At 38.2% G+C, this 26,069-nt stretch overlaps 1 protein-coding gene across 4 annotated transcripts in view; it reads left to right on the top strand.

The window, feature by feature from the left end:
- LOC120798793 (calsyntenin-2-like) overlaps window positions 1-26,069 on the top strand; it is a 148,673-nt gene that overhangs the window by 86,625 nt on the left and 35,979 nt on the right. For all 4 annotated transcript variants that reach the window (XM_040143440.1, XM_040143438.1, XM_040143441.1 and 1 more), the window contains 4 exons: window positions 16,138-16,333; window positions 18,243-18,354; window positions 18,755-18,851; window positions 22,495-22,644. In XM_040143440.1, the coding sequence (XP_039999374.1) occupies window positions 16,138-16,333; window positions 18,243-18,354; window positions 18,755-18,851; window positions 22,495-22,644 (555 nt within the window). The remainder of the gene's footprint in view (window positions 1-16,137; window positions 16,334-18,242; window positions 18,355-18,754; window positions 18,852-22,494; window positions 22,645-26,069) is intronic.

Raw genomic sequence — 26,069 nt, 5'->3', positions numbered from 1 at the left:
AGAGTGATTTGGTCTCTGTTATTATATATTATTTTTTTACTATTTAAATAAAAGGCACTAATTTTATAGACTCAAATTATGTAACAGGGCTTAGCCAAAGCTCACTCAGGGGGGTTTAATCTTCCTGCACTGTCAATGCAGTCTGTCAGCTGATGATTTGGTGTCATAACTTCAACCAGCAGCACTGTAAGACTAATACAGAACTATCATACAAATTCATCTCACAAAGCCTCTTGAATTTCTAGTGTTTTTCCACAAGGGGCTGAAACTAAAGAAATAGTTGTAGAGTAACAAATTCTACACTCTTGTAGACAGCTAAGAGCTTCTTAAGGAGTAACTCATCTTTAAGAGTCTCTACAAAATACATGCTTCATAGAATGTATTTATTAGAGCTTGACTGATACATAGGTCGGTCGATTTTATCGGTCGATATATATGAAAAATATCGGCCTATACCTCGATATTGGAATTTTTTTATTCCCTAAAATTGGTATTGGCAATTTCATCTTTTACTTTTATTATGACCCATAAAACTCTCATTGTTTCATAGAGTATTACTTAGATTAAGAGACTGAAAACCACGTGTGGAGAAACATATTTGTTTTAAGTAAAATTTTTGATTTGAGCTACAATGTCCATGTGTTTTGCATAATCATCATACAGTTTTTTGCGATATGTTTGCAAAAATTTCATTTGTTCATTGAAGACAGCTGTAGAAAACACAGCTTACAAGAGTCATCATTGACCTCAACCTCTGTTCATCAATCATGTTGTTCTGGGCTGCTTTCAGGCTCTCATTTCAAACGGGTTTAAACCACAGTGATCATGACAGGCACCTAGCATTGCCTTTGAGAAGTTGCTTGACCTTAGTGTTGTTGATGTGTAAATAAAAAGCCACCAACCATCCAAGTACTGTAAATGTAAATTTATACTGAAGTGAAGGAGGCAGTTTCTTTTAGCGATGGCAGCTAGATGATCGGACAAAAATGATCAGCAGTTCTCAATGCAGAGAGAGTGTTTCCAAAAACAGTAAAGGCACTTTTTAAGTCTCACCAAATTCTACAATTCAAATAAAATTTAATGCCAATACCTCAATTAAAAAGCATTGCAGTCTTCAGCTTTAGGCTGTAATATATAATTAATGGAAAAGCGAATATGAACATTTCCAGCAAGACACACATAAAGAAGATTAAAGCAATAGTTAGCTTAACTTAGCACTAAGACTATAAATAGGGGAAAACAGCTAACTTTGGTCTGTCCAAATGTAACAAAATCCACCTACCAGTACCCCTAAAGCTCACCAGTTAACACGTTAAATCTCATTTATTTAATTTCTTTTATATGGGGTTATGTCAAAGACTAATTATTTGCCAAGACCTTTGCCTTCTGTTTTAGTCTCTTTTTTTTTTCCACTGTGGATAAAATACATATCTCCCCTCCCATCTTGTCTTTTCTTTTTCTCTCATTCTTCTTTCACTTTTTCACTAGTTTTTTTTTCAGTTTTTTAGTCTTTTTCCTACTCTGTTAAAAGCATTTCTGCTATTCACTTCACCAAAATGCTCCCTGTTTACTGCCACTCAGCTGTTGGACTGCTGCTGTTCAATAAATTAGATTTAATCCTTGTGGTCCAATCTACTCCTAATTAAGTGCCTCAAACACACAAACACACACATCACCTTAAGGCAGAGTGTGTACTGCCGGACACGGGTCTCCAGGGTCAATTATGTCAGCGTAATGATTGTAATTGGCTAATTTTCAACACATTACCCTATTTTTATGCATCATGCAGTGGGTTGTAATTTAGTGTAGGACTTATGGCTGGCCTGGCTGTGGGTGATAGATGACAGTCAGTGCTAGAAAAGGGGAGCACCGTCATTAATAGTGTCTAGGAATGAGCTGCCACGTCACTAGGCCCACACACAGGGACAGAGTGGAGGATGAGAGGCAGGAGAGGCTGCCCATGACGCATTGAGAAGGCTGTGAGTTCAAGATTACAATCAGTATATGATGGGATCCCAACAGCTGCGATGCCTATCAACATGTTATCGTTCCGACCCATGAGAACTCAGTAGTCATTACTACTTTATTACATGAGTACTCAGTACTCATGGGTCGAAGCACACTCATTTTCGGACTCAGCCTTCATTTTGATCTCAACTATACACCTGTAAAGTTTTGTGACTGTACCTTGCACGGCTGTGACGCTATCATGGTGACAAAATCTGTCCGCAGACCGTCAGACAGACAGACTGCCTCTTTGGTAGTTACCTTTACTGTACATTTTGCCATGATGACCCATGCACGCATGCACGCACAGGTGGAAATAATACCAGCCGCCTGGTCAGCAGCCAACAGGATTAGACATACTGTGTTTAGTGGTCATACGGATAGATTCAATGCTGCACACAAAGAATTTCATCAATATTACATTTATAGATCAGTCCATCTCTCAGAATTCACGTACAGAAATCAGCTCAGTGTCATTTCTGACATTCAGGCAAAAAGAGTGAGTATGATTAGACCTGCCTTATGTTCAAATTTCTCTATGAGAACATCAGTTAAGTGTCTTCTCTGTTTAAATTTTTTGCAGGATGTGTCTGCATTTCTTTTTTCCACTGCTCTTCCTAATTTCTTTGTTTAGTCTATTTTGCTCACATTTTGGCATGCCAATCACAGTGCAGGGCCAGGCCACTTCTGAAGTAGTCCCACAGGGTCTGATAGCTATGCAAGTGAAATAAGATTTTTGTGCGCCCTCACCTGCCACTGTACCTTCTCTCAGCTATACAGACAAAAAGGAGGAGTGCTCACTTTTCCAGAAGTGCCAGAACGTTTGAAAGGCAATTTCAAACGAGTGACAGAGTAATGGATGAGGGCAGCGAGGGCCATCAGTCAAGTGCTGAACAGAACTAAGTCAGAGTTCTAGCTAACACATACTTATAGCCATTCTCCTGCCTGTCCACTAGCTGCGAATTAGTCAATTTCCCTCCCTGGCAGAACACTGTAACAGGAAATTACTTTGAAAAGTTACCAACAATCCAGCAGATGTATTGTATGAAGATGTTAAGTATTTAGAAAATGGTGACACAGCATCACCCTTGCACACTCATTTTCTGTTAACCTCACCATCCACTTTTGAGAATTGTGGCAGAACGAAGACTGAATATTGGTATACATACTGTACGTCATCAATTAACCGTGAAGCAAATATCCTATGATGGGCATCCAAATAATCAAATAAATCCTTGAGTGCCATTTTTATCTCTTCACATTCTGAGTGGACGCTGAAAAATAGTAATGATATTAGCTCAAAGTAAATATAGATCAAATGCCCTTTGAGTGCTTTGCTTCCAGTAAGACAACGGACTAACAGGGACAAAAAGATAAAGACACAAAAGACAAATTTGTCCATGTCTTACTTTCAGTAGAGTGCTTTACGAGACTTTTTCTTGTATTTAATAATTAGGGGGAGTAGTTCAATAATGACTATGTTCACAGCAGTCTTGTGAATGTTCGTAAATAGTTTAAAAACTAAAATAAAAGAAAACATACTGCGCTTATTTGTTCAAGATCTACTGAATATGAAGCCTTGAGCTCTGCAGCACTGCAGCTGCTGAAATAATTTACTCTTATGATTTCCAATAGTGTTATTAATATTCTTTCACAGGGTTGTATCTAGTGTTACACCCCTGAGGATTTCTTTGTCTCTACTAATTGTGAGTGAGCAAGTGATAATAAAGGCAGAGTGAAAAAAGAGGGAGAAGGGAGAATATGGAATATTCCCTTATCTATGTTTCCCTACCTCCCATGGCACGGACAGATGAAGACAGTCTAATACCAGCCCCCTCCTGCCCTTCTAAGACCTTTCGTTGACCTTTTTGTGTCATTTAACTCTATCTCAAGTGGGGCTGTCGCTACGAGGTGAGGATTTTGTCAGCTCACAGTCCATATGGGTGGGGTATTATGTGTGGTGACAGATTCTGTTGTGCTGGAACCAGATTCATTAACTTCACTATGAAGATCTGATTTGCGGAACTAACCTCAGAGGTGGTCAGTGAGGCATTTGGCTACCTTATCAACATAGTGAAAATGCAGCAAATCTCTATCTGCAAAGGCAAACGATGCAGAGTGATTATTTCTAGATGAAATCCGGATGGAAAATATCCAGATAAACCATCTATGTCAAATACACTGTGTGGCTAGAGGGTCTACTTGAGAGTATAGTATCGTATAGAGTATATTTATCATATATCAACATGTGACAAAGTTAACCTGTAAGGGTCATTTTCATCAGCTTGTTTTTCAGTTGGACTTTAAATATTCATTGTTTAGACTTGCCTAATGAAAAATGTCCACTTCTATAGAAATAGTTATCAGCCTTTCACCACTCTTTGATGTTCAAATTGACCTCTTACCATTTGACTGAGATAGTCTGACGCATTATTTTATTCTCTTTATTGTCACAATTCTATTGTCTTTTTCATGTGGCTGTATATATGTTGTATTCCCATGAGCAGTTTTGAGGCTAAATCTATATAAAAATAGTAAGTACATATTCTTTACCAACTTCAATTGTAAATCATTGATGTTCAGTATCTACACTTGTCCCAGATACATTTGTTTTCTATGATCACGATTCACACTCAGGTGCTTTGTGTCTACAGTCTTTTCACATCCGTGTTTGATCAGATTTGGTGTTCCTACCTGGTAAATGCTGTTGTGTCAGTATTCTTAACAAACAAAGTAGCCTTGATGTGACAGCTTAAGGTGTTTTAGGACTGAAATCCACTGGTATGCACACAAACTGGCTGTTAATTTTCCAGTTTCCCATTGAGATTTATTGTAGCAAATCTGTATAAATGAATGGAGCCATTCTCTCCAGAAACGAAAAGACACCTTCACATTTACTTCAGCAGAAGAACTGACAAATGATCAAACATGACAGCTACGCATGCGTGAGCTATTGCCTGCCGTCTGTTATGACAAACATAACTAGAATGCAGAGATCAATGAAAGATGACAGATTAGGTTATCCTAACCTCCACAGCATATAAAAACTACACTGCTCATTACCTCCTCTCAACATGTTTTCTCTTAATTTACCTTCCTGACGAATGCTGCATGTGGTCTCACCCCACAGCCCACACCCTTGCTGGCCCACCTGACTGAAGGTTTAGACATTTGAATAAGTGTGCAGTAGCATGCAAAAGGTCTCTTGGAGTTCTCAAATGCCACTTGTCACATTTCATTGATGTGTATTTGCTCTAAGTCAGGCTATAGTTAAACATCTATAATAGATGATCAGAAAATTATTCTGTGTAAGTGTTCATACCAAATGGAGAGAAAAACAGAGAGAGAAGAGAAAGAATGTGATACAAAAGAGACAAATACATGTATTTCTGCTGAGTTTCATATGGTGCTGTCTGTTCACAGATTCCAAGAAGAGATAAGTCCAACCTCCTTCGGTTTGTGCAAAAAACTGCAGAGACACAAGTGCTCTGCTGACATCCGAAATAATTTAAAGCTCCATTAAACATAATTTAATATCAACAAAAAAAAGTCGAAGGGTTGCTAGTGCTGTCCACCCCACTGAGAAGTGGCACACCAGCCTGTTTTTCTGGGCGTCTTACAGCTAATTTCATTTCATTGTTTTGGGTTGTCTGTCTCAGGCAAATCATGTAAAGTCACTGGCAGCTGCTCTGAGCAAACAGGCTCACAGAAGATAAGTGCATGCCACCTGCCTAATGCAAAATGACAGTGTAATTAAATGTCAAATATCTACCAAGCTCAACAGGAGTGGTGTGCCAAACTGGAGTTAAAAGGCCATTTAATATTTGACTTGGATTTGGTAGGAAGTGAGAAAGAGGACTTTGATGGAATGGCCATCCACCAAAGCTGAACCCCTGTTTCTGCTGAATTTGTTAATAGAAGGCTATTGTTTTCTAACACGTTAGCCATAAGACCCTGATGAGATGATAAAGTATTCACATGAAGGCTCCTTGCGGCTTGTATTGGAGTCTTACTGTCCCCTTACTAGCTGTAGTCGTTTAAAGCTATTAAATTAATAAATAGTGCTTTAACGGTGTCTTTATAGTAGATTTAATAGAAGAGCTTACATTCCATGCATTATGTTATTGTTAATATAGTAGTTTTGATTTAAAGAGTAACCACATGTATGTCCCAAACTGTCAGTACTGTCTACTTACAGGCCCCTTACTTTCTTACACACTTATTTATATGCTGGTAGAACACACAAGTCAAACAAAATGGGTACCAGTTCATCAAAAATATAGCTTCACTATTGCAAAACAGGGTAGCTTTAAATGCTCTTGTTTGCCTTCATTTTTTCATTTGGCATTCAAAGCACTAAAGGGAGCTTGTAAAGAGTCCAGCAATGCTGTGTCACATGAGGACAATATATTGTAATTGACAGGTTTATTAGTTGGCTAGTTAGGCTTGATAACTTGATGATACATGCTGATGGAGCTGTAGTCTGACATCCTCTTGATTTAAAGCTGATTTGTATTTACGTATATGCAGTGTGCATATCTTTCATGACTTAATTTAAACCACGTCCCAGGTATGCTGTGGTTTTTAGTATGGGATGTGGTTTCATGATTAGTATTTTGTGGCGTTTGGCAGTGGGTCAGTTTACAAAATGAATTTGCCAGTCCTGCTGTTTATATATAGCAACACTACCAGTTATAATTTAATAAGCAAAAGCAAAATTACAAGAAAAATTGGTGTCCTTTTGTTTGCTTTGCACAATACGTAACATGTACACATACAGTATGTACAAATCAGGAAAAAAAATTATTGATCATGGTTCCTCACACTATCGCTGTTTCAGCCTGTTTGTGTACAATCCTGTCTATTAGTGAGCATGCATGTGTGTGATTGTGTTGATTGTAAATTTGTGTGCAGTGAAGCATGTGCACGAGAAAGAAAATGAGTTTGTGTGAGTGTGAATATGTGTGAACACGTCTCGTATAAACCACTTGGCCATGTCCTTCTCTTCTCAGTGAGCCACTGAGCTGACAGAAGTCATAGTTGGGACCACTGTGACATTTACAGCCCAGAGGCTTGTGGAGGCTACCTGCTGTACCTGGCAGTCTGTGCATGTCTCAGACCCATGCCGGTCTGCAGTCCAACAGAAGGCTTTTGAAAATGTCGGAATGAAAAGAAACAAGATGATATTAATGTCACGTGGGAGAGGTGTGATTTGGTCAGAATATGTGATGTTAGGCATGAAAAGGTTGACTAGGAGAGCAGATTGACTTCAGAGAATGGTTTTTGTTTTAATGAGGCAGAGCTTTTTCCTGTTTCCTGTGGAATTTCAAGAATGATCATTCAAAACAGCAAACGATGCCACAGGCCACAATCAATAATTAAAAGAATACATGAAATAGTCAAATTATGGCTTTTACTTCTTTTGAAATATGGTCCAAATGAATTTGAATTGTCTAACTGTGGACAATCTGTCATACTGACTTGATGAGATATATACCATGTAAAGAAAAACACTTTGAAAATATGTCTTACAACCTTGTGATATTTTTCTATGGCTTAATACACTGCCGGTATCCTGTCTGACCAACTATGTCCGTGTAGCTCCTCTAGACCTCAGTTTAGAGCATTTGACCCCAGCCAGCAGCTCTCAGCCTGCCACCTTTTCTCTTCTGTTCATATTATTTGCAGATACTGTATGTGTGTTTGTATGTTTTGCGAGAGAGCACTGGCACTCGCATCAATCCCCAACCTGTAAAATTCCCCTTGTTCAAGAGGCCATTTAACTGTCAACTGGTGACCCTGGGAGAGCAGTAAACTGTCAGTTACAGTGAAGAGCACGTGACTGGGGAACAGAGAAAGAGGGGAGGAAGGTGAGAAAGGGGGTAGAAACGAGAGTGGGTGAGGCGTGTAAGGGGTAAGGGAGGGCAAGGTTGAGCAGTACATCTGGGTGCTGATGTTAAGAGCAGAGTAATTGCTTACCGCTGTGAAATCTGCTGCAGAGGAAGAAAGAACGAACATGGGGAGGAGAAGGTGAGGAGAGGGAGATGCACCACACTGAGATACACGAGAGTTTGATAGTGCTATTTGTACCGGCATTAGTTATCTCATCCACTGTAGTTATCACTCTAGATCCTTCCTCCTTTTTATCTCCCCAGCAGCTTCTGTCCTCTCTCTCACTTTTTAATCCACTCTTTTGTATCTCTATGACCTCTTCTATACTTATGCCACTGATATTCTCCTTTAGAATTTATTTTATTACTTTGAGCTGCTGAAGTGGAAAAACTGGGCTTCCTTTGTGGTCCAACTTTTTATGCACTCTGCCAGACGCACTCACGCACAATTTGCACAAATTCCCACTTAACTTAATAAACAACATACTGCCCAATTTATCTTTTCCTATTTACATATTTTCGCTGGCATGAAGTACTTAGCTGAAGGCTTGTTTCCCAGTGTGTCATGGCACTCAAACCCATCATCTTCCAGTTACAAGTCGCCTCTGTAAAAGTTGCAACTTAAACTACTCATATGTCTGACTTCAGCTGTTAAAACTCCACTCAATTTTGGCTTTAAACACTTCAGCCAAAATGCTTCTCAGAGCTCTCTTCTTCAGCATATGAGTCACACAAGTTCATCTTCATGCAGTTCAATTAACAGGCAACACTGACAGTCACACTTCATCTTATGAATTCTAATCCCACAACTTCAGAAGATACAATTAACACTAATTGCATTGCAGACCACCAAAGCCCCCCAGCAGAATGAATTTGTATTGTTTCCCATATTGAATTCTCCCCATTCCTACTCTGTGTTGTCTAAGGCATTGGCGTTCCTGAGCGAACAGATAACCTGAAAGTATGTGTGTGTGTGTTTGTGTGGTTGTGTTAGTGGGTGTGCATGTACTTTCCGTCTGTGTGAGCTGTTAATTTGTCACTCTGAGGTCAAGAAGATGGTACGGCATTTTCCCAGATGCAATTAGGAAGTGGCCGGCTATCCGAGTCCAGCGAGACTCTGATGAATTGCTCCTTCATGTCTCTCTTTAGCTGACTGGAAGTGCACTGTGGCTAAACCGGTCAACAAATGCGTGCACCTGTGCACCCAGACAACTCCACATTGTGTGAATACTAGCCTGTTTATTGCACTTCAGAGGGCCAGACAGGCTCTAAAGAAATTGATGGAGACAGCATGGAGGTTTTCATTGGGGGAATGAGGTAAGAAAATAGATGGTGGTGTTTTTGCATTATAAGACATTTCAAGAGTTATTTCCTGTTAAGGCTCAGTTTTGAGCAACTCTGTCAGTTGTTTCGTTGCTGCCTATTTTGATGGATTTATTTTTGTGTATGTGTGGATGTAGATGTGTGTAGATGCCTATGAATTTAATTCAGTGGTTCGGCTTTTTCATTAATGAATGTTCCTTCTTGCAGTGCCCCCTCAAGCTTTGACAAATCTACAGAGACACCGCTGACATTTGACAACCTATCCTCCAGTTAACTGCTTGCCGCTCGGTGTCCTCATCATGTCCTCACCAAAAAAGGTTAAGGCAGTACAGAGAAAATCCCATTAAAGCCAACAGGAGAAGGGCTTAGTGGAAGGCCACAAACCCTAGTTTGTCTTCATCCTCCTCCTTTGCATTGTTCTTTTCTAACCCCATTCGCACAAAACTAGAACTGTACAGTCAAAGTAGTGAGAAAGGAGTTCTTTTTCTAATGTTTGGCTAGTGTAATTAAATTTTAATATAACAGCAAATTTATTATAAAGGCATCTTAAACTAGAATTGCTATCCATTGTAACCACATCTCCAGGATTGATACTTAAAATATCTAACCTCAATACAAAAACTGAGCACTCACCATTTGTTACTTATACCTAAACATTAGAACCTTAATATTTTAAGTTTGAGGTGCACAACTGGCATGCAAAAGACACAAGTTATGAACAAATAATTGATTGATTATTAAGTAAGGTAAATCCAAAAGTCCACCAACAAAAATGGGAGTAATTCATGAGGCAATACTTGTCCTGATGTTTTTTCTTCTAAATTAGTACTATTCAAAAAAAAAAAAAAAAAAATTACAAGCAAGCAAACCACACTATTGCTGAGAGAACAATAGTTATAAGATTTGTTTTGGTTTGTCAAAAAAATTACTTTGCATGACGCAATTATCAGCATTTTTGGTGTAATGTACCTGAACTACTGTACAATTCATTAGCCCACATTGCAGTTCATTACAATTCACATCTTTCATTTTGTGCACACAATCTAGTGATTAACAAACACAAAAACTGAATTAACTACATAGATTAATTGAAATGTTTTTTCCTTAAGATGTAACACAACTTTATTCCATATAACATTTAATAACATTATTTCACATGACATTCTTTTAAACAATAAATACAGCCTGTTTTTAAAAATGTGCCATATTTGACGTTGTCAGTTTTCAGACCTCCCTAATGATAGCCTGTCCTGATTTTGAACGTCAGAAAACAGGTTTCACCTGTATTTAAAATGCTTTACACCTACTGTGCATTTACAATATCAGTGCACAGAACAGTGTTTGTTTATATGGTTGTAAAATCTAGATGAAAAGGGGAAATATAATCAACACGACTATAAAATTCAGAACTTACTTCTAGCTATATAACAGAAAGGGTCTTACTGCTTTATTGCACAGCAGAACACAAAGAACTTTATTGTAGCTTCACCTAAATGGCTGGATATTACCAGTTCCCAGTGTACAATGAGTTACAAGTCAATTATTGTCACCTATACAATTTAAAGTGATCCAATGAAGAAAAAAAAGCTTAAAAAGTCCAGTTTGACACTGTGTCAGAGAAGTGTTGACACAAGCCTCAAACTCCAAGGTAGTTTGAGGCTTGTAATTTGGTATCGCACTGCATCATAGTGAGAAGTGTTTTTAATATTCTGTCTCCTGTATGTACTGGATGGCTTTAGACTATAATGGTACAGCAGGAGCCTAAACTTAACTTCCATTAAAGCGCAGCCTGAGGCCGTCATGACAATGAAAACATATTCATTCAGACAAAGTGCTTGGTTCTCCAGTCTAAGTTTTCCTTTCTATCAAAAAGTTAGTGGGGACAGCTGGAGTGATCCAGGCTCTATAGCAGGAAAGGCTAATAATACACATCCTTGTTTGCTCATTCATACATAGTCGTGTGCTCCATATGCCACTAGGTAATTAAAAGTGAGGTGCTCCCATATGATGGCAATCTCTTATGTCTACTATGAAATGCACAAAAGCTGCAAAACAAACCTCACCAAGGATCTGGTGACGTTTTTTGGACTATAGCCCTTTTCTTATTTTCAGGACAGAGCAAAGCAAAAGCTGAGTTAGTAAAGTCTTTTTAAAATCTGAGACAACACAATGAAACCCTTTACCTTTTTAATTTTTTTCCTTAGTGTGTATTTGTGTAGCTCACTGTGTGTAATGTGTGTTTGGCTCAAAAAGTGAGGGTGTATCTGTTGGTCAGTAGTGGGATGAAGTGTAATCCCGTCATTAATTAAACGAAAGGAACAGGGTTGAGTGTGAGCTCAGCACTGAGGGCAGGAGAGTGAAGGAATCAGGGCTTAAAATCGTCTGATAGTCTGTCTGCTCAGAAACCCACTTTAATCAAAGTCTTAAAGCTGCCCCCCCCCACACACACACACACACTTTCAAGTCTTGATACTGAAGCTTTGGTGTCTAATGCTCTACACAGAGACAGGCAAACAGGCACAGAGACACCAGATGGAGTCACAACAGTATTTGATTAAGAAGAGGAATTAATGTGATTGAATTTTCTGTTTCTCCGTTGAGGCATGACTGAGGAAGTGGGTTTACGTGAGGCTTTTTGAAGTCACTTTGCTTGCACCTTATGATGCAAGTTTACACATCACATTGTTAACAACTGATATCTAAAGAAGAGTGATGTTTCATCTTGTAGGGTACTAATTGGTGATGTATTAGCTTGTCACGCCAATCGTCAATCCCCTCATGTTACCAGTGGGTCACATTATTGGACAGCGTGAAATATTCTTTCATTCTCATGCTGATGATACACAAAAGTATCTCTCCTTTAGCCCAAAGGAGTTAAGCAGCCCGTCTATTTTACATAATTGTCTTCTTGACTTCAGGGAGTGAATCGCCCAAAAACTTCCAGTTGGAGGCGAAGACATAAGTAGATATCACAGGTCCTGACTCCTTTGCACTGGGCGGCCTGTGTGTCAGAGTTTTTATATAGTTTTTATATTATCTTGCCTGCAATTTAATGGGCATGTTGTTGTAATTACAGTATATGCTTTTTTCATTGTGTTGTTAATATCAGCCCTGTCATTTCAAGTCAGGTATCCAGGCCTTCAGGTCTAATACAGAAATGACGACAGATTGACATTCACAACAAATGACATGCATATTCAAATCATATAGGAGCTGCCACTGCTTCATTTTAGGTTTAATATGAGCTCGAGAGTGACGTCTGTGTCGAGCAGCAGCTAAATCCATCAGCTTTCTCTCTTAAACTTACTTCCACCCAGTGACCTTAAGCATCCTGAAAACTGGAACTGTTTTCATACTAAACAATATATGTTTAGTATAAAATACAGTAAATACAGTAGAGCTTAGTTTAGAAGTACTGTCTGCATTCAGAGCAGTGTATTGACTGTCATATATTAATATTTCATTGAAGTATTTCTTTTAATAAGTATAAGTCTGCATTGAATTCTTTCAACTAGTACGTTCCTCTTTAGTTTCCAAGTGTTCATTATTCATGCGTTCGTTGGTATTATTGCTATGAGTCAGTTTAGTTTAATTTTACACTCTCTGGAAGTATTAATTAATTTTTAATTATATAAAAATTGAATCAATGAATCAAATTGTGAGCAAAATGCAAGGGTTTATGTGGTTTGGATTACTTTCTAACAAAGTAATTTCTTTTTAAACTTGCATCAATACAAAATAGGTAAAGAAACTGAAATTACAAACTTTTCGAAACAGAAAGCGTAGACAAGAGCAATCACAACAGCGGCATGTAAAAGTATTTCGAAGAATGGGCTTTAGGAAAATATGTACAGCCGATTCAGCCAGTCCGACTTAGTGTTTAGATTAAATCCTTATTTCAAACACAATATTTGAGATAGCATTTTTTCTACCCTTTAAAAAACAGCCATGGATATTAAAAACAAAGTGTAAGCAATTGTTAAATCCAACAAATAGAGAAAAAAAACTTGTTATAAATAAATGCTCTGTCAACTCCTGTTACTTCTGGTAGGAAAACACAAATTTGTTTCAGCTCCTTGTGACAGTGTCTTAGCTTATGGAGCATTCATTTCTCATTAATTGTATCCATCTTGTTCTTTTCCTTTATACTGGCAATTAAACATCCTGTGAAATACATGTTCCATGACAGCTTGACATTTTTTGTCGATGCATTTGATGCCGCTGAAGCTTTCTGTGGAGTATCATCTATTTTAGATGATTGTTATTAGTGAGTCATTTTTTGCTGACTCTTTCACTTTACTCTCAATCTGCCCTGGAAACAGGCCAACTACCAGAAGCAAAAATCTATGCGTTTCGATATTTACTATGAAAAGCGACTCCTTTCCCTCAGCAAGTATAGATTACTATTCATTTCATCCATACACCACAATGGGGTAAAATCATAGTGTGCTCTCTGGTGGGGCTGGTGAGGAGCAAACACATTTGCTGACACAGTAGGAATCCTTCTGAAATGTCTGTCATTACCATTTACTTATACATTGGCACATCACAATCCTCCTCATCTCTCTCCCTTCTCTTCTATTGCTCTCTCTAGCTTTTCTCCCCTCCATGACTCTGTTACGTTCTCTTGTAAAATGTAATCCAGAAAAATGCTTTTGCCACGACAGATGAAGTGGAAAATGGATTTGCATCCAACCCAAAATTGTTAAGTGGAGGTACCTTTTCCTGCTCTCCACCACTAAGTCAAGGTTTATGCATAAGGCAGAAGGAGTATATTATAATCACTGATTTTTTTTCAAACCACATCCCCTTCTCTTTGGCCCCATCTAAGACCATATTTTCTCAGTCTGTGTGTTTAAATGTGTGTATGTGTAGGCAGGATCAAGACTGTGCTTATTGCCCTTCTTCCATGCCGACCATTGTGTTTATTATTCTTTTTGTATACATACAAATTGCATCCCACTATCATATGGGGACCTCAATAATACCGCATAGGGGCACATGCAAGGGCAAGGGATCTTGAAAACTGGTTGGGGATTGAACCTTTACTGTGTTTTTCATCATCATTATTTCATCAAGAAGGGGATTTGAAAAGTTGAATCAGGTTAAAAGGAAGTCAGAGGGAGAAAGTTAGATAAAAAAAGACTGTGTGCATGAAAGTGGGATACAAAGACCAGAGGAACAGAAGTGAAGAGAGGCCAGTGGTGAGAGGGAACTTGTCTTGCATGCAAGCAGAATTCCCATAGCTAGGTTGCTTTTTGTTTCCGCTGTGTCCCTCTATGTTCTGAGAGATATCGGCAAGCACAGGGTCAGAGTGCTGCAGCTTTTTGTTCCCTCTGCAAGGAGATTTCCCAAATCCCTGAAATGAACACTTGTGCAGCGAATGAACGCCACCGATGATTCAAGACTCACAACCAGATCTACACACAGAAACACAAGTTAGGCAAACACAATACACTTAGTGTGTATGGTGGAACAATCTGTGGACATGACAGTCATCTTTTGTCAAGCTGATACAGTTTGACACATATCAGAAATTATTTATTCTATTAACTATACTCAACTACACACACAGGAGCTGTATAGTATGTTTTTGTGAGCAACTCATGCTGACAAACATCAGTGCGTCCAGAAACGAGACTGTGATTTATGTCAGCAGTGTGTGTTGTTAGTTTTTACTTCCATTACCCATCTTTTGATTAATTCACAGCTATCTGAGCCGTTTGGTAGCTACTGCTTGATTTAAGAAAAAGACGGGGAAAAAGAAAGAAACATACTAGACAAAATACTAAGATTTTACAAGCAGTGTCACGAAAGAAAAATTAGTGAATGAATACGATGTAGTTACTGAAAACATTTTCCCATGCTTGAGTTTATTCATGGATTTGTTCGTTCACATAGTGTCAGACCTGAAATTAAGTGTGGGCTCAGGCTTTCTCTCTCATTCTAAATGTGATGACTGTCTCCATATTAAGCACCCAGAGTCCCTGATGTCTGTCTGTTGATGAGGAACATGCTGAGCAGCAATTTCACACTCTGCTGGGGAACAGGCATGTTAAAGGAGCTATTTGTAAGTTCTTGCTATCGCTACATAGCCAACTTTAGCATTAAACTTCATTCCTTTACTCGCCAAGATCCGTCTCCAGTGGTGAAAAGCAACGCCAATGTTAACACTTGCTTTGCTTCTATTTCTGCCACTTCTTTTCTTCTACTGAAGTCAGCATGCTAGCCCGGCCTAGCCGGTCCATCTTGTCACTTTCCAAAAGTGAGTCACTGTAGCTTTTGGTCTCCCGTGAAGAACTAGCGCTGCTCAGAGCAAGTATTCTAACCTTTTGAATACAAAAAGGTAGCTGAAGCTCTTGGCAAGCGACCGTCACCACCACCCACTCCCGACAAGAAACCACGTTCAGTGGCAGAGGAAAATTACAAATAGCACCTTTAATGTCCTTTATGTTTCTGATGTTTTCTCTAGTTCTGCCCTTTCCACTTTAAAACTCATGTGGTTAATTTCTCTTTTCTCTGATAAACTTACTACTTTTCCTCCTCAAAAAACCAGTGTTCATAATTGTGTACCCTTTCAATTTTCACTTGATGGTCATCTCTCCCCTTCTCTCTGAAATTGTCAACTTGTTTTTGTTTTTATTTCTTAATTTTAATTTGATCCTGACTCACAAAGTGACATTAATGTTTTCGGTGAATTGGAATTGCTACCTTCATTTTTGGCATGAAAGGGGAATAAATATGTTTTGATGTCACAGTCTCACAAATTGTGCCTTATTTAGGCCCAGTGAAGAAATCCTCTAGCATGGTCTCCTGCTAAAGATTGAAAATACTGGCAAAAACACTACATTGTCAATGTAACTATTAAAGTAAAATATCACATCATATATCTACATTTCTTTCCTTGTCTTTTAAGGGGAGATTTGTGCCTTTAGGATCTATGGTCAGGATGCTCCATTCGAGGCGGTGGTGTTGAATCGGACATCAGGAGAGGGAGTCCTGAGGGCCAGTAGCCCTGTGGACTGTGAGAGCCAGAAAGAGTACACCTTTATAATCCAGGCCTATGACTGTGGGGCTGGACCTAGTGGGGCCGACTGGAAGAAATCCCACAAGTGAGTCAAGCAATGTGTGTTTATGTGTTTGTGTCTGTATCTAATTTAAATCTAGTGTATACATAAAGATGACAGATCACTCAAACTTGTTTTTTACGTAAAGGTTTTGATTTCCACTAGGGCTGCGACTAATGATTATTTTCATTGACAATTAATCTGACGATAATTTTCTTGTTTAATCAATTTTGTGTTCAATCGGTGTTGGTCGATTCAAAATCAAAATGTCCCATCATTATTTCCCAGAGCCTAAGGTGACATCTTTATATTGTTTGGTTTTGTCTGACCAACAGTTATAAACCCAGGGAGATACAGTTTACTGTTATGGAATAGTTTCCATTTTAACTGAATAGTGGTTAACAATCAAGATAAATTTGCAACAAAATACTTGGGCTCTTTCAAGGGAGAATTTACAGTGACAGGAAAATCACAAGCTAGTTCTACCTTTGACATTGAAAAACAGATAGATATACAAAATAACAGGATAGCTTGCAGTATAAAACAATTCACTATCCCTGCTAAAACTCTTTCATGTGTGAAGCTTATTCTGTTAAATTTTTGTAGAGACAATAACAGATAAATGTTAACTTAAATTTGATATTATGGAGATTGTAGTTTCTTGTTAAGCAAATAATATTTGTGTTTCAGACAGTGAGTCTCAAAAAAAATCTTGATCTGAAAAGCAGAGGCAAACTTTATCAGCAAACAGTGGAATTGGTCTTAAGTTGAGCCATACCAGTACAGTAATGGATATTTGTGTAACATCAGTTGACAATACAGCCTCAATTATCAGAATTAAAATTACAGACTAAATTGAAGACACACTGCAAACTAAATAAACCAAAAAGAGAGAGAAAACACATGACGTTGGAGTCGTGAATATATACATGTTTGCAGCTTTAGTTGCATTCATTCACAAAAGCTGAAATTAATTTAAAGTTAAGGAAAGACTAATAGTCTTTCCCTAACTTTAAATTAATGTAGATGTAAAAATGCCAATGAGTGTAAGTTATCCTTGATAACTTACACACATAGCTCAATGTTATGAAGAAAAATAACTTAATTGTAAATTAGATCTTGTCTTTGCTGTTTCTATTTCCTTTTTTTCTTTTTTTAAATTTTCTCTCTTTCTTTAGCACTGAAGCAGTGGCAGCTGAGTTGCAGTTCTGTTCTCAGGATATGTCCCCCTAATGGCCCATCAATATAATGTGTGTCCGTATGTGTGTGTGGCAGTACTATGTGAACGAGACTGACAGACAGGCAGACCAGCATAGACAGCAGCAAATCAAACCCTCTGGTCCTTCAGTCAGAGACAAGAAGCTGCTAAAATAAGCTGCTGCAGCCTTGGTACTATACGGAAAAAAAGATAGAAATATTTCAGCGCAGGGATCTGTGATAAAATTTCTCTAGTGTAAGATGAATGCCACAGTGTGTGTGCGTGTGTGTGTGTGTGTGTGTGTGTGTGTGTGTATGTGTGTGAGACATTATCACTGCATGACATTCTAAATAGGCCTCATTAAGCTAATGTCATTAAGTAGCCAGATGTGGTTCCTTGCGGTGGCGGTACACAGCGTGAATTACTGTCGGAGAAGGTCACTGGAACTGAGAAACTGAGAAAACTCCATGAAACATCTGAATTATTGCTTCATTCATATACTTTAGTGCACAAATGTTATCAGAGTGCCGTGTTAATATTTTCAGAAGTTCCTCGCAGCAGATGGTATTGTGTGCTGATGTGTGTTTGCATCAGTTGAGAAGGGAAGATGTGAAAAAAAAATTAGAAGCTTGAAAAAAATGTGGCTTTTCAAGATCTGCTGTGGAGGAGTCTGTGTAGACAAGCTTTTCATTGTGTCCTTTTCCCAACTGTGTTCCCTCCCTCCATCTTCTTTCTTCCATTCCTTCATCCTTTCAGGGCAGTGGTTCACATCCAGGTAGATGATATCAATGAGTTCTGTCCTGTGTTTCGGGAGCCACTGTACAAGGCATCAGTAACAGAAGGCAAGATCTATGACAGCATTTTGCAGGTATAATAATATTATAATTTACAGTGAATACATACTGTTTTTAGATAGAATTTTGAATTTTGCTTCCTATTTATTATCATTGTTATCTAACTAAGATCTTTCACTTTGTTAGTGTTTTGGTTCATTTTGTTAAAAAAGAGGAGTTTAATAATATACTAAGTAAAGAGGTAAAACAAATTACCTTAATCTTATCATTTACAAATACCTTCATCATTTCAAGTATTAATTGTACAAAAAATGTAATTCCATGTACAAGTTAACATGGTTTAACAAATCCACCAAAAAAGGATTCAGTTAAAAATTTTGAGATAGTGTAATTGTCTGTAGTATTTTTAGTGTTGTTGTTAGCAGGGCAGTTGTTGGCCTGGGATGAACTGGATGTTGCATTACATTATTACAGGTGGAAGCTTGGGACCAGGACTGTTCACCACAATACAGCCAGATCTGCAACTATGAAATTGTCACTGCTGGGACACCATTTGCCATAGACCGCAATGGTAAGTGTGTGTGTGTGTGTGTGTGTGTGTGTGTGTGTGTGTGTGTGTGTGTGTGTGTGTGTGTGTGTGTGTGTGTGTGTGTGTGTGTGTGTGTGTGTGTGTGTGTGTTTAAGTGAATCTGGCTTGGCAGAATGACAGACTGGTCCATAGTTATAATTCATAAAAGTTACGTGATTAGGAGTGATCTTTGGGTCTAAAAGAGATGAGGAAACTAGGATAGCAGTGCAAGGGACAGTTTGTGTGCCTGGAGGCTTTATTCATGGGAAATTTTTATTTAATTTAATTACACTGAAGGGCCATTATTCGTGTGACACCTGCACACAATTGTAGGTTATGAGCTCTTGACATAACCAAATTTTTAAAAACAAGCCAAATAGAAAACTCATCTTAATTCATACCAAAAATAACTTAACCTGAAACAAATAGACTCCAAAAGGTATTGTATACCTTTAGCAAATAAAGAAGTCGTTTTTCATAGGCTAAGATATGAAATTCTATGATTATTTTTGATAAAATCACATTGAGAACACATTTAATTAGTTAGCTATTAGATAGTAATCAGCTAAATTTGCAACTTTTAGTTAAGTTAATTTGTTTGATAGCAATGAAAGTATTAAATTGTTAACACTTATCATCTTTGCTTTTACCAGTTTGTCAGAAAATACTAGAACAAATCTAGAGCATCTGTTAAATGGAGCTTGTGGTGAGATTTACAAACGCCGTTTGCCAAAGTCGAAAATGAACTTTGAACCTCTGCTTCCAAGCCAACATGAATGAAATACCCTTAAAGTGCTCGGGGTACACCAATCATCTATTTATGGATGTACACCAAACTATAGAATAATGAAAAATACACTTATGAAGAGGAGAAAGCAGCAGACAACAGTGGCTGATCCCTCTTTTTGTTGTAATAATGTGATCTGGGAAGTAGCTTTTCATCAGTGCATAGCTCAAAAGTTACACAAAGATCGTCCAGTTCTAGTTGACTGGCAGACTGTATTTTATTTCTGACTGAGAGCTGTTCTGAGCATATCTGCCAATATAAAATTTCAGCTTTGGGCTTTGTGCCGACTTCTCCCTGAGCTTCCACAGCCACACTGTACAGATCTGAGTACAGCGTAATCCAAACTGAATGGAGACTGGAAGGTTTTGTGTGTGCTGAGTTCTACCAGTAGATCAGACAGACGCACACACTGCTTTCTTTACTGGATCTCTTTCTTTCTCTCTCTCAGGGTCCTATTTATTACTTTGTCTCATTGCTTTTTGAGTTTAACCTTTTTTTCATTGTGTTTTACAGACGTCCGGCTCATTTGTTTTGATCTGCTCCCAGGCACAATATTATCGTTTGGGAGAAACTGCAAGACACAACACACTGGTTAAACTTACTTTATAGAGCAATGGTAATTTTGTGCAATGAGGGAGGTACAAGATAAAATATAAAAGTAAATGGGCAGTGCTGCACTGTGTATCTCTGCTGATGATGAGATAGTAAATTAAGACTAAATTAATTCAAAAACACCACCTTTGTTGAGTGATGATAATAAACTGGCCCTGAATCAGTACTGCAAGGTTCAGAGTTCAGATGTTGGTGCAGTCAAATTGAGCTGGGTATGACATCTCTTTGCTATGATTTGATAATATGCTGTAGTAATCCACTTGTTGAAACTCCCACTTTGAAGATCATTATAAATGAGTTGTACATCAACTATATACACGTTTTCTTGTTTCTCTGCAGGCAGAGTTGATTGTTTTGGTAAACAATACATATTCCACACAATACACAATTCTCACACACACACATACACGCACACACACACACACATATGTGTGTATATATATACTCATACATATATGCACATACAGATATATTCCTTATATTTACACAAGGAGGTAATGTGAACAGTGGTTCCCCTGCGCTGCACATATTTTTGGAATCTAATTTAATGAATACCTGTTTTAAGACTATAGGGACCTACTGCTGACCCAGATAAACTCCATTAACTGCAGATGGGAACCTCTTATCCCTCTTTAAAAGAAATCATTGCATCACTTATCATTCAAGATCAGCTGGCGTCCTCCTCGCTTTCAGTAAAGTTGTCGTTGGAATGAACACCTTATTTCAGTGAGCTGATGAATGGCCTCTGTGTTCTGCCTGGATGCAAAGATTAAAGGGCTACTGCAGCAATTTAGCATCACACAAAAGAGTTGTCAAGATGACCATTGATCAATAAATAAACTGGAGTCTCTGTCTCTCTTGGCCTTTCCCCCTCTCTCTTTGTCTGTATGTGTTTGTTTGTTTATATGTCTGCGTGTATGGCCTGCTTTTGACAAATATCCAGCCATAAGCCTGGGGGCTAAAGTTGAGTAGACCTCACTTCACCTGAGGCTAGTCTTATAAAGCAAAATTAGTCAATTACTTAGCAAAAATTTGGGTTGAACTCATGCTTTCTGGTCTCATAAAACAAACTCACATGCCCATGCTGTTCTATGTTGCTCTAGCAAGTTCATATTTTAAAATGAAGTCTGCAAACAGACATTTCACTTGCTAATCAGCTCACTTGAAAAATGGAGTCACCATTCCTTTCAGATCTCAAAGGCGACAAAAGTTTGGAATTCCCAATATCTGTCTGTAATCATGGAAGACCTCAGTAAAAATATAACACCGAGTAATTGTTGCACAACTGGTTCACTAAAGCCGGCCCTCTACAAGGTAGCGAATATCATTTCTCACAGTGTCAACACAGTGTTTAGTCACTCATACAACCATCAACCATTCTTTTCTTCAAGCAATTGATTTAAGCATTTACTTGGCTTCAGCAGCCAAAATACCACGGCATGTAACAGTTATAATGCTCTGTATTTATTCTGTTCACTGTAAGATTTTCCTCATAAAACCACATTTACTTTCTTTAACATACATCCTTAGACAGTCATACAGGAGATAGAAAGAATAGAAGTCACAACAGAGCAGAGAGACAATGATAAAATAAAATATACACGTATTAGTTTCAATTCAAATCATAATACTTTATTTGTCCCTGAAAGGGCTGTTTGTGGCAGCAAGTTTGGAAACAAAAATACGAATTAAAAATTCATTCACACACATAAAAACTGTCTAAAAATCCAAATATGACTAGGGTAGAAGGAGTTGAAATTCTGTAAGTACTATGCGACGGCAACTGGACTTGCTTGAAGTTCTTGAAGACATTTCGCCACTCATCCGAAAGGCTTCTTCAGTTCTAACTGACTGGGGGGGGGGGGGGGTCCTAGACAATGATAACCTGTCATTGAGGCACGTTTTTTTAAAATCCTAGGCCTGTATCATCCCCTCTATTTCACTCTGTTTTCACACTATAATCCTTGTGGAAGGTGAAGATAATCCATCATTACAATTTTACATCGACTGTTTACAAAGAGGCTTTAATATTAAAATTCAATACAAGGTTACTGGACCTTAAGTTTTCAGTAAAAGGCTTCAGTAAGTACAAAGAGAAATTTTTGTTGCCTAATGCAAAGTCATTTTCAAATATTGCTCAGCAGCAAGTGTTTCTCACTTTGTTATTAACAAATAAGCATAACAGTTTATTTTTCTCTCTCGTTGGATAATCATTATTATATTTCCTCTTTGTTTTGTTTCCTTTAGGTAACATCAGAAATACAGAGCGACTCAGCTTTGACAAGCAGCAGAGCTACAATATTATGGTGACAGCCTTTGACTGTGGTCAGAAGAGAGCAAAGGAGGATGTGGCTGTGCATATTGATGTCAAGCCTGTCTGCAAACCTGGATGGCAAGGTCAGAGATAAAGAAATAGCGACTGAAATATTACTGTGAAATGCCTTAATTTACTTTGCAGTACTTGACATAAATGTACTTCTTTCCATGTTGGTATAAAGTGCACTGACATATTGTTGTATTAACTTAAATGTAAAGCAAAACCATCAATATTGAAGCAGGAAATTTAGTGCAGTTTTTGAGTGTATCCTTTCCCTCGAGGGAATTCTATTTCATTTTAGAATGAATGCCTCTCGAGGAAATCAAAAGACCTGACCAAAACTCCCAGAGGGAAAGTTGACTGGAGTGTGTGTGTGTGTGTGTGTGTGTGTGTGTGTGTGTGTGTGTGTCTGTGTCTCTTTTTTTTTCCTCCATAAACATGCCAACAGCTTGGCATTCAAGCCAGCCCGTCCCCCATGCTGCTTCACCTGTCAGCACTGACAGCATCTCGGGAGTCAGGAGTGAAAGCGGAAGACAGAGAAAGATAAGAGAGGAAAGGGAAAAATGAGGGAGGAACAGATAAAGACAGAGGCCAAACGAACAGGCTACTCAAGGGAGGGAAGAGAGAAACAAAGTAATAGTGAAGGAGGGAGGTGATGGTTATTCTTAGTCTTAAAAAATTGTGGGTGGAGATAAATGACCAGACCGAGATAAATCTTACTGTGATTCAGTTAGTAAAGCCCCAGTCAACTGCAAAGCACTGTAGTGCTGTTTTTAAATTCATGACTGGATCCCCTGAACAGTGTCATTAATTCCCATAATATTCGTGTAAGGCTCCGAGATAAATCGAGCAAAGGATGACAGAAAACAACTTTTGATTATTAATGAACCAAATTGATCTTTGTCAATTTCAACTGTACTGTATTGTACATCATTTTCTCAAGTGTTTTTGGAGATTTGAAGCCTTTATTACAGACAGTGGAAAGATGACAGGAAACAAGAAATACAGGAATGCAACAAAGGTTGAGTCCGGACAGGAACCTTTGTTGCATTCCCTGGCTGAGATGATTTTGCAATTTGTAATTTATGTTCAATTCTTACATCTTTTTAGGATAGTATTGACTATAAACAAATTATAGATTCAAGTAATTATTTTTTGTCAAAAAAAAAATCCATTCACCTATCAGGGGGTAGGGCAGTAATCCTCTTTGTGGCCTGAGAGGTGAAACAGTAATAACTGAAGATACCTAGATAAGCAAAATCAACATTTTTATCAGCTCTTCTCAACAGGAGAACAGTAAGAAGACGGTTTACAGAGATTTTAGTGAGTAAATCCAACTGAAACTATAAAAGCAACACATATATCTAAACACTAAATACTTAGAATAGTTGAATTTTGAAAAGTTAGGGGGAGAAGTCTCCCCCCATCCTCAGTGGAAATCACACCCTTGCCCTAAGATACAAGAGCCCCCCCATGTGGGGGGTGTAAACCTCTATAGAGTTAGGATATGTGACATGTAGAAATTTTTTAGATGCAGCTGTGTCGCAATTTTAAGCCTTACTGCTTTTATTATTGCTACAAAACATTAATAAAATATATTTTGGTTTGGAGTTAGAAAGCGGCACTAGATGATGCATTTGTTTGCGATAATTCATGACAATATTTCTGTTGTGCATTAAAACAATTCTTTTCAACTCTTCCTCATGTATTATTTTCATATATCTAAATACTAAATACTTACAGCAGGAGTTCACTCTCACTCTCACCATGCATCTGTTGCATCCATTTTCAGATAAAAAAGTGAGTGTCTTTGTTTGAGAGTAGCTCAGACTGTTGATTGACACATCATTTAAGGTCCATGTATTTTACTTTCCATGGCTGTGGTATAAATGTACATGATGGTTTGATGATATAATGGCTAGATATCCCCCCTTCATGTCTAATTGCATCATATAATTTTGAGCTTTGATGAGAGAAGATAATTTAAAAAGGAAAAAATCATATGTGACCAAGTCTTAACAGAAATGATGTTACAGACAAGATCCATTAGTGCGAAGACAGCACATATTGAAAATGCTATGAAAGCCAGTTGTTTAGGCTTCAGGGACTCTCACTGACGGAAATGTCAGTGTGTTTCACAGAGGGGTGGAGGTGCAGACAGAAATAGTAAAACATAGTTGAGAAAAGTGGTCTGAAATGGCACACGGCTTTATGTAAATGTCATCTTCATGTAGAGATTTGGCCCATTGATTTTTGCACGTAGAAAGAAAGTTTAAGTAAGGAAGGGACATGTGCCAGTTTAGATCCCAAAACATACTGATTTTTAGAACAGAAAACCACTGACAACAAAATAAGAGCTGGATCTGGAAAGTTCAAGCTCTTGCTTTTAGAGAGATATGCACATTTATTTTCCAGATGGTATCACAGGCATTATCAACTCACTACATTTGAACCACAAAGAAACACTTGCTCTCATACCCTGCTAACATCCTCATAAAAGGGGGCCATACTGCATAATCCTCTTGTAAAACCATTAACCCATAGTAGCTTAAAGCCATGAATAAAAGATAATGCACTGTAGCATACAACATCAAGTCCTTTGTACACATAACCTTATTTATCATCTGTATATAAAGGTCAGTGGTGCTTCTGCTGCTGCTTTTTTCAAGAAGGCTCCTTGGCATGAATGGAGGCTAAAGATGTCTCGCACCACCTCACTTGTCACGCCTCCTCACCTACCTAATCACAGGCCATTTCTCTCTTGTGAATGTTTGTCTCAGGAGATTTAATATCATATTCTGTATTGGCTTGGCAAGAGCTGCCAGGTGTCCACCTACACACACACACACACACACACACACACACACACACACACACACACACACACACACACATACACACAGGCACGTGTGCACACACATTTTCCTGCCCCCAATCATGCTTATGAATCACTTTCACCTCCAGATTCCAGGAATTTTCATACACACTTGGGATGAATATAGTACCTGGGTAATATACAGAAACACCAGGCAACGAGACTGACAGCTACAAGGAGGGGATCACCCCTTTCTACCAGGCCTGTCATGTTACTGGGCCATTTCAGTCTCCTTTTGACTTGACACAAGATTTTACTGAGAAAATTCCAAGCTACCACGTTTCCAACCTGTGTGTTTGCCCATCATCATTTCAAGACCTACATGCTCATTATGAGCCCACCTAAAGTAGAACATAACATTTTATGCCCAACGTTTCTCTGGACTGCTCTAATAATGCTTTAAATGTAGAATAAAAGATAAAGAAGAATAGCAGCAAGAGAAATGGGAGACCTACAGTGAACAAATTTCATACAAATAATTTTAAAATTGGGAAGGAGTGCAAGGAAATGAGACTCAGAAATAAGAGAGACAGGTACAGCCAAACTATCTCTTGATGGATTAAAAATGATCTTTTTTACACCGCAGTCAAACTGCAAACAACATGTTACTGATGCTCAGACCTCTCAGTG

The sequence above is a fragment of the Xiphias gladius genome, chromosome 14, assembly GCF_016859285.1.
Source record: "Xiphias gladius isolate SHS-SW01 ecotype Sanya breed wild chromosome 14, ASM1685928v1, whole genome shotgun sequence".
NCBI lineage: Eukaryota > Metazoa > Chordata > Actinopteri > Istiophoriformes > Xiphiidae > Xiphias > Xiphias gladius.
This window is presented reverse-complemented; position numbering and strand designations above follow the sequence as displayed.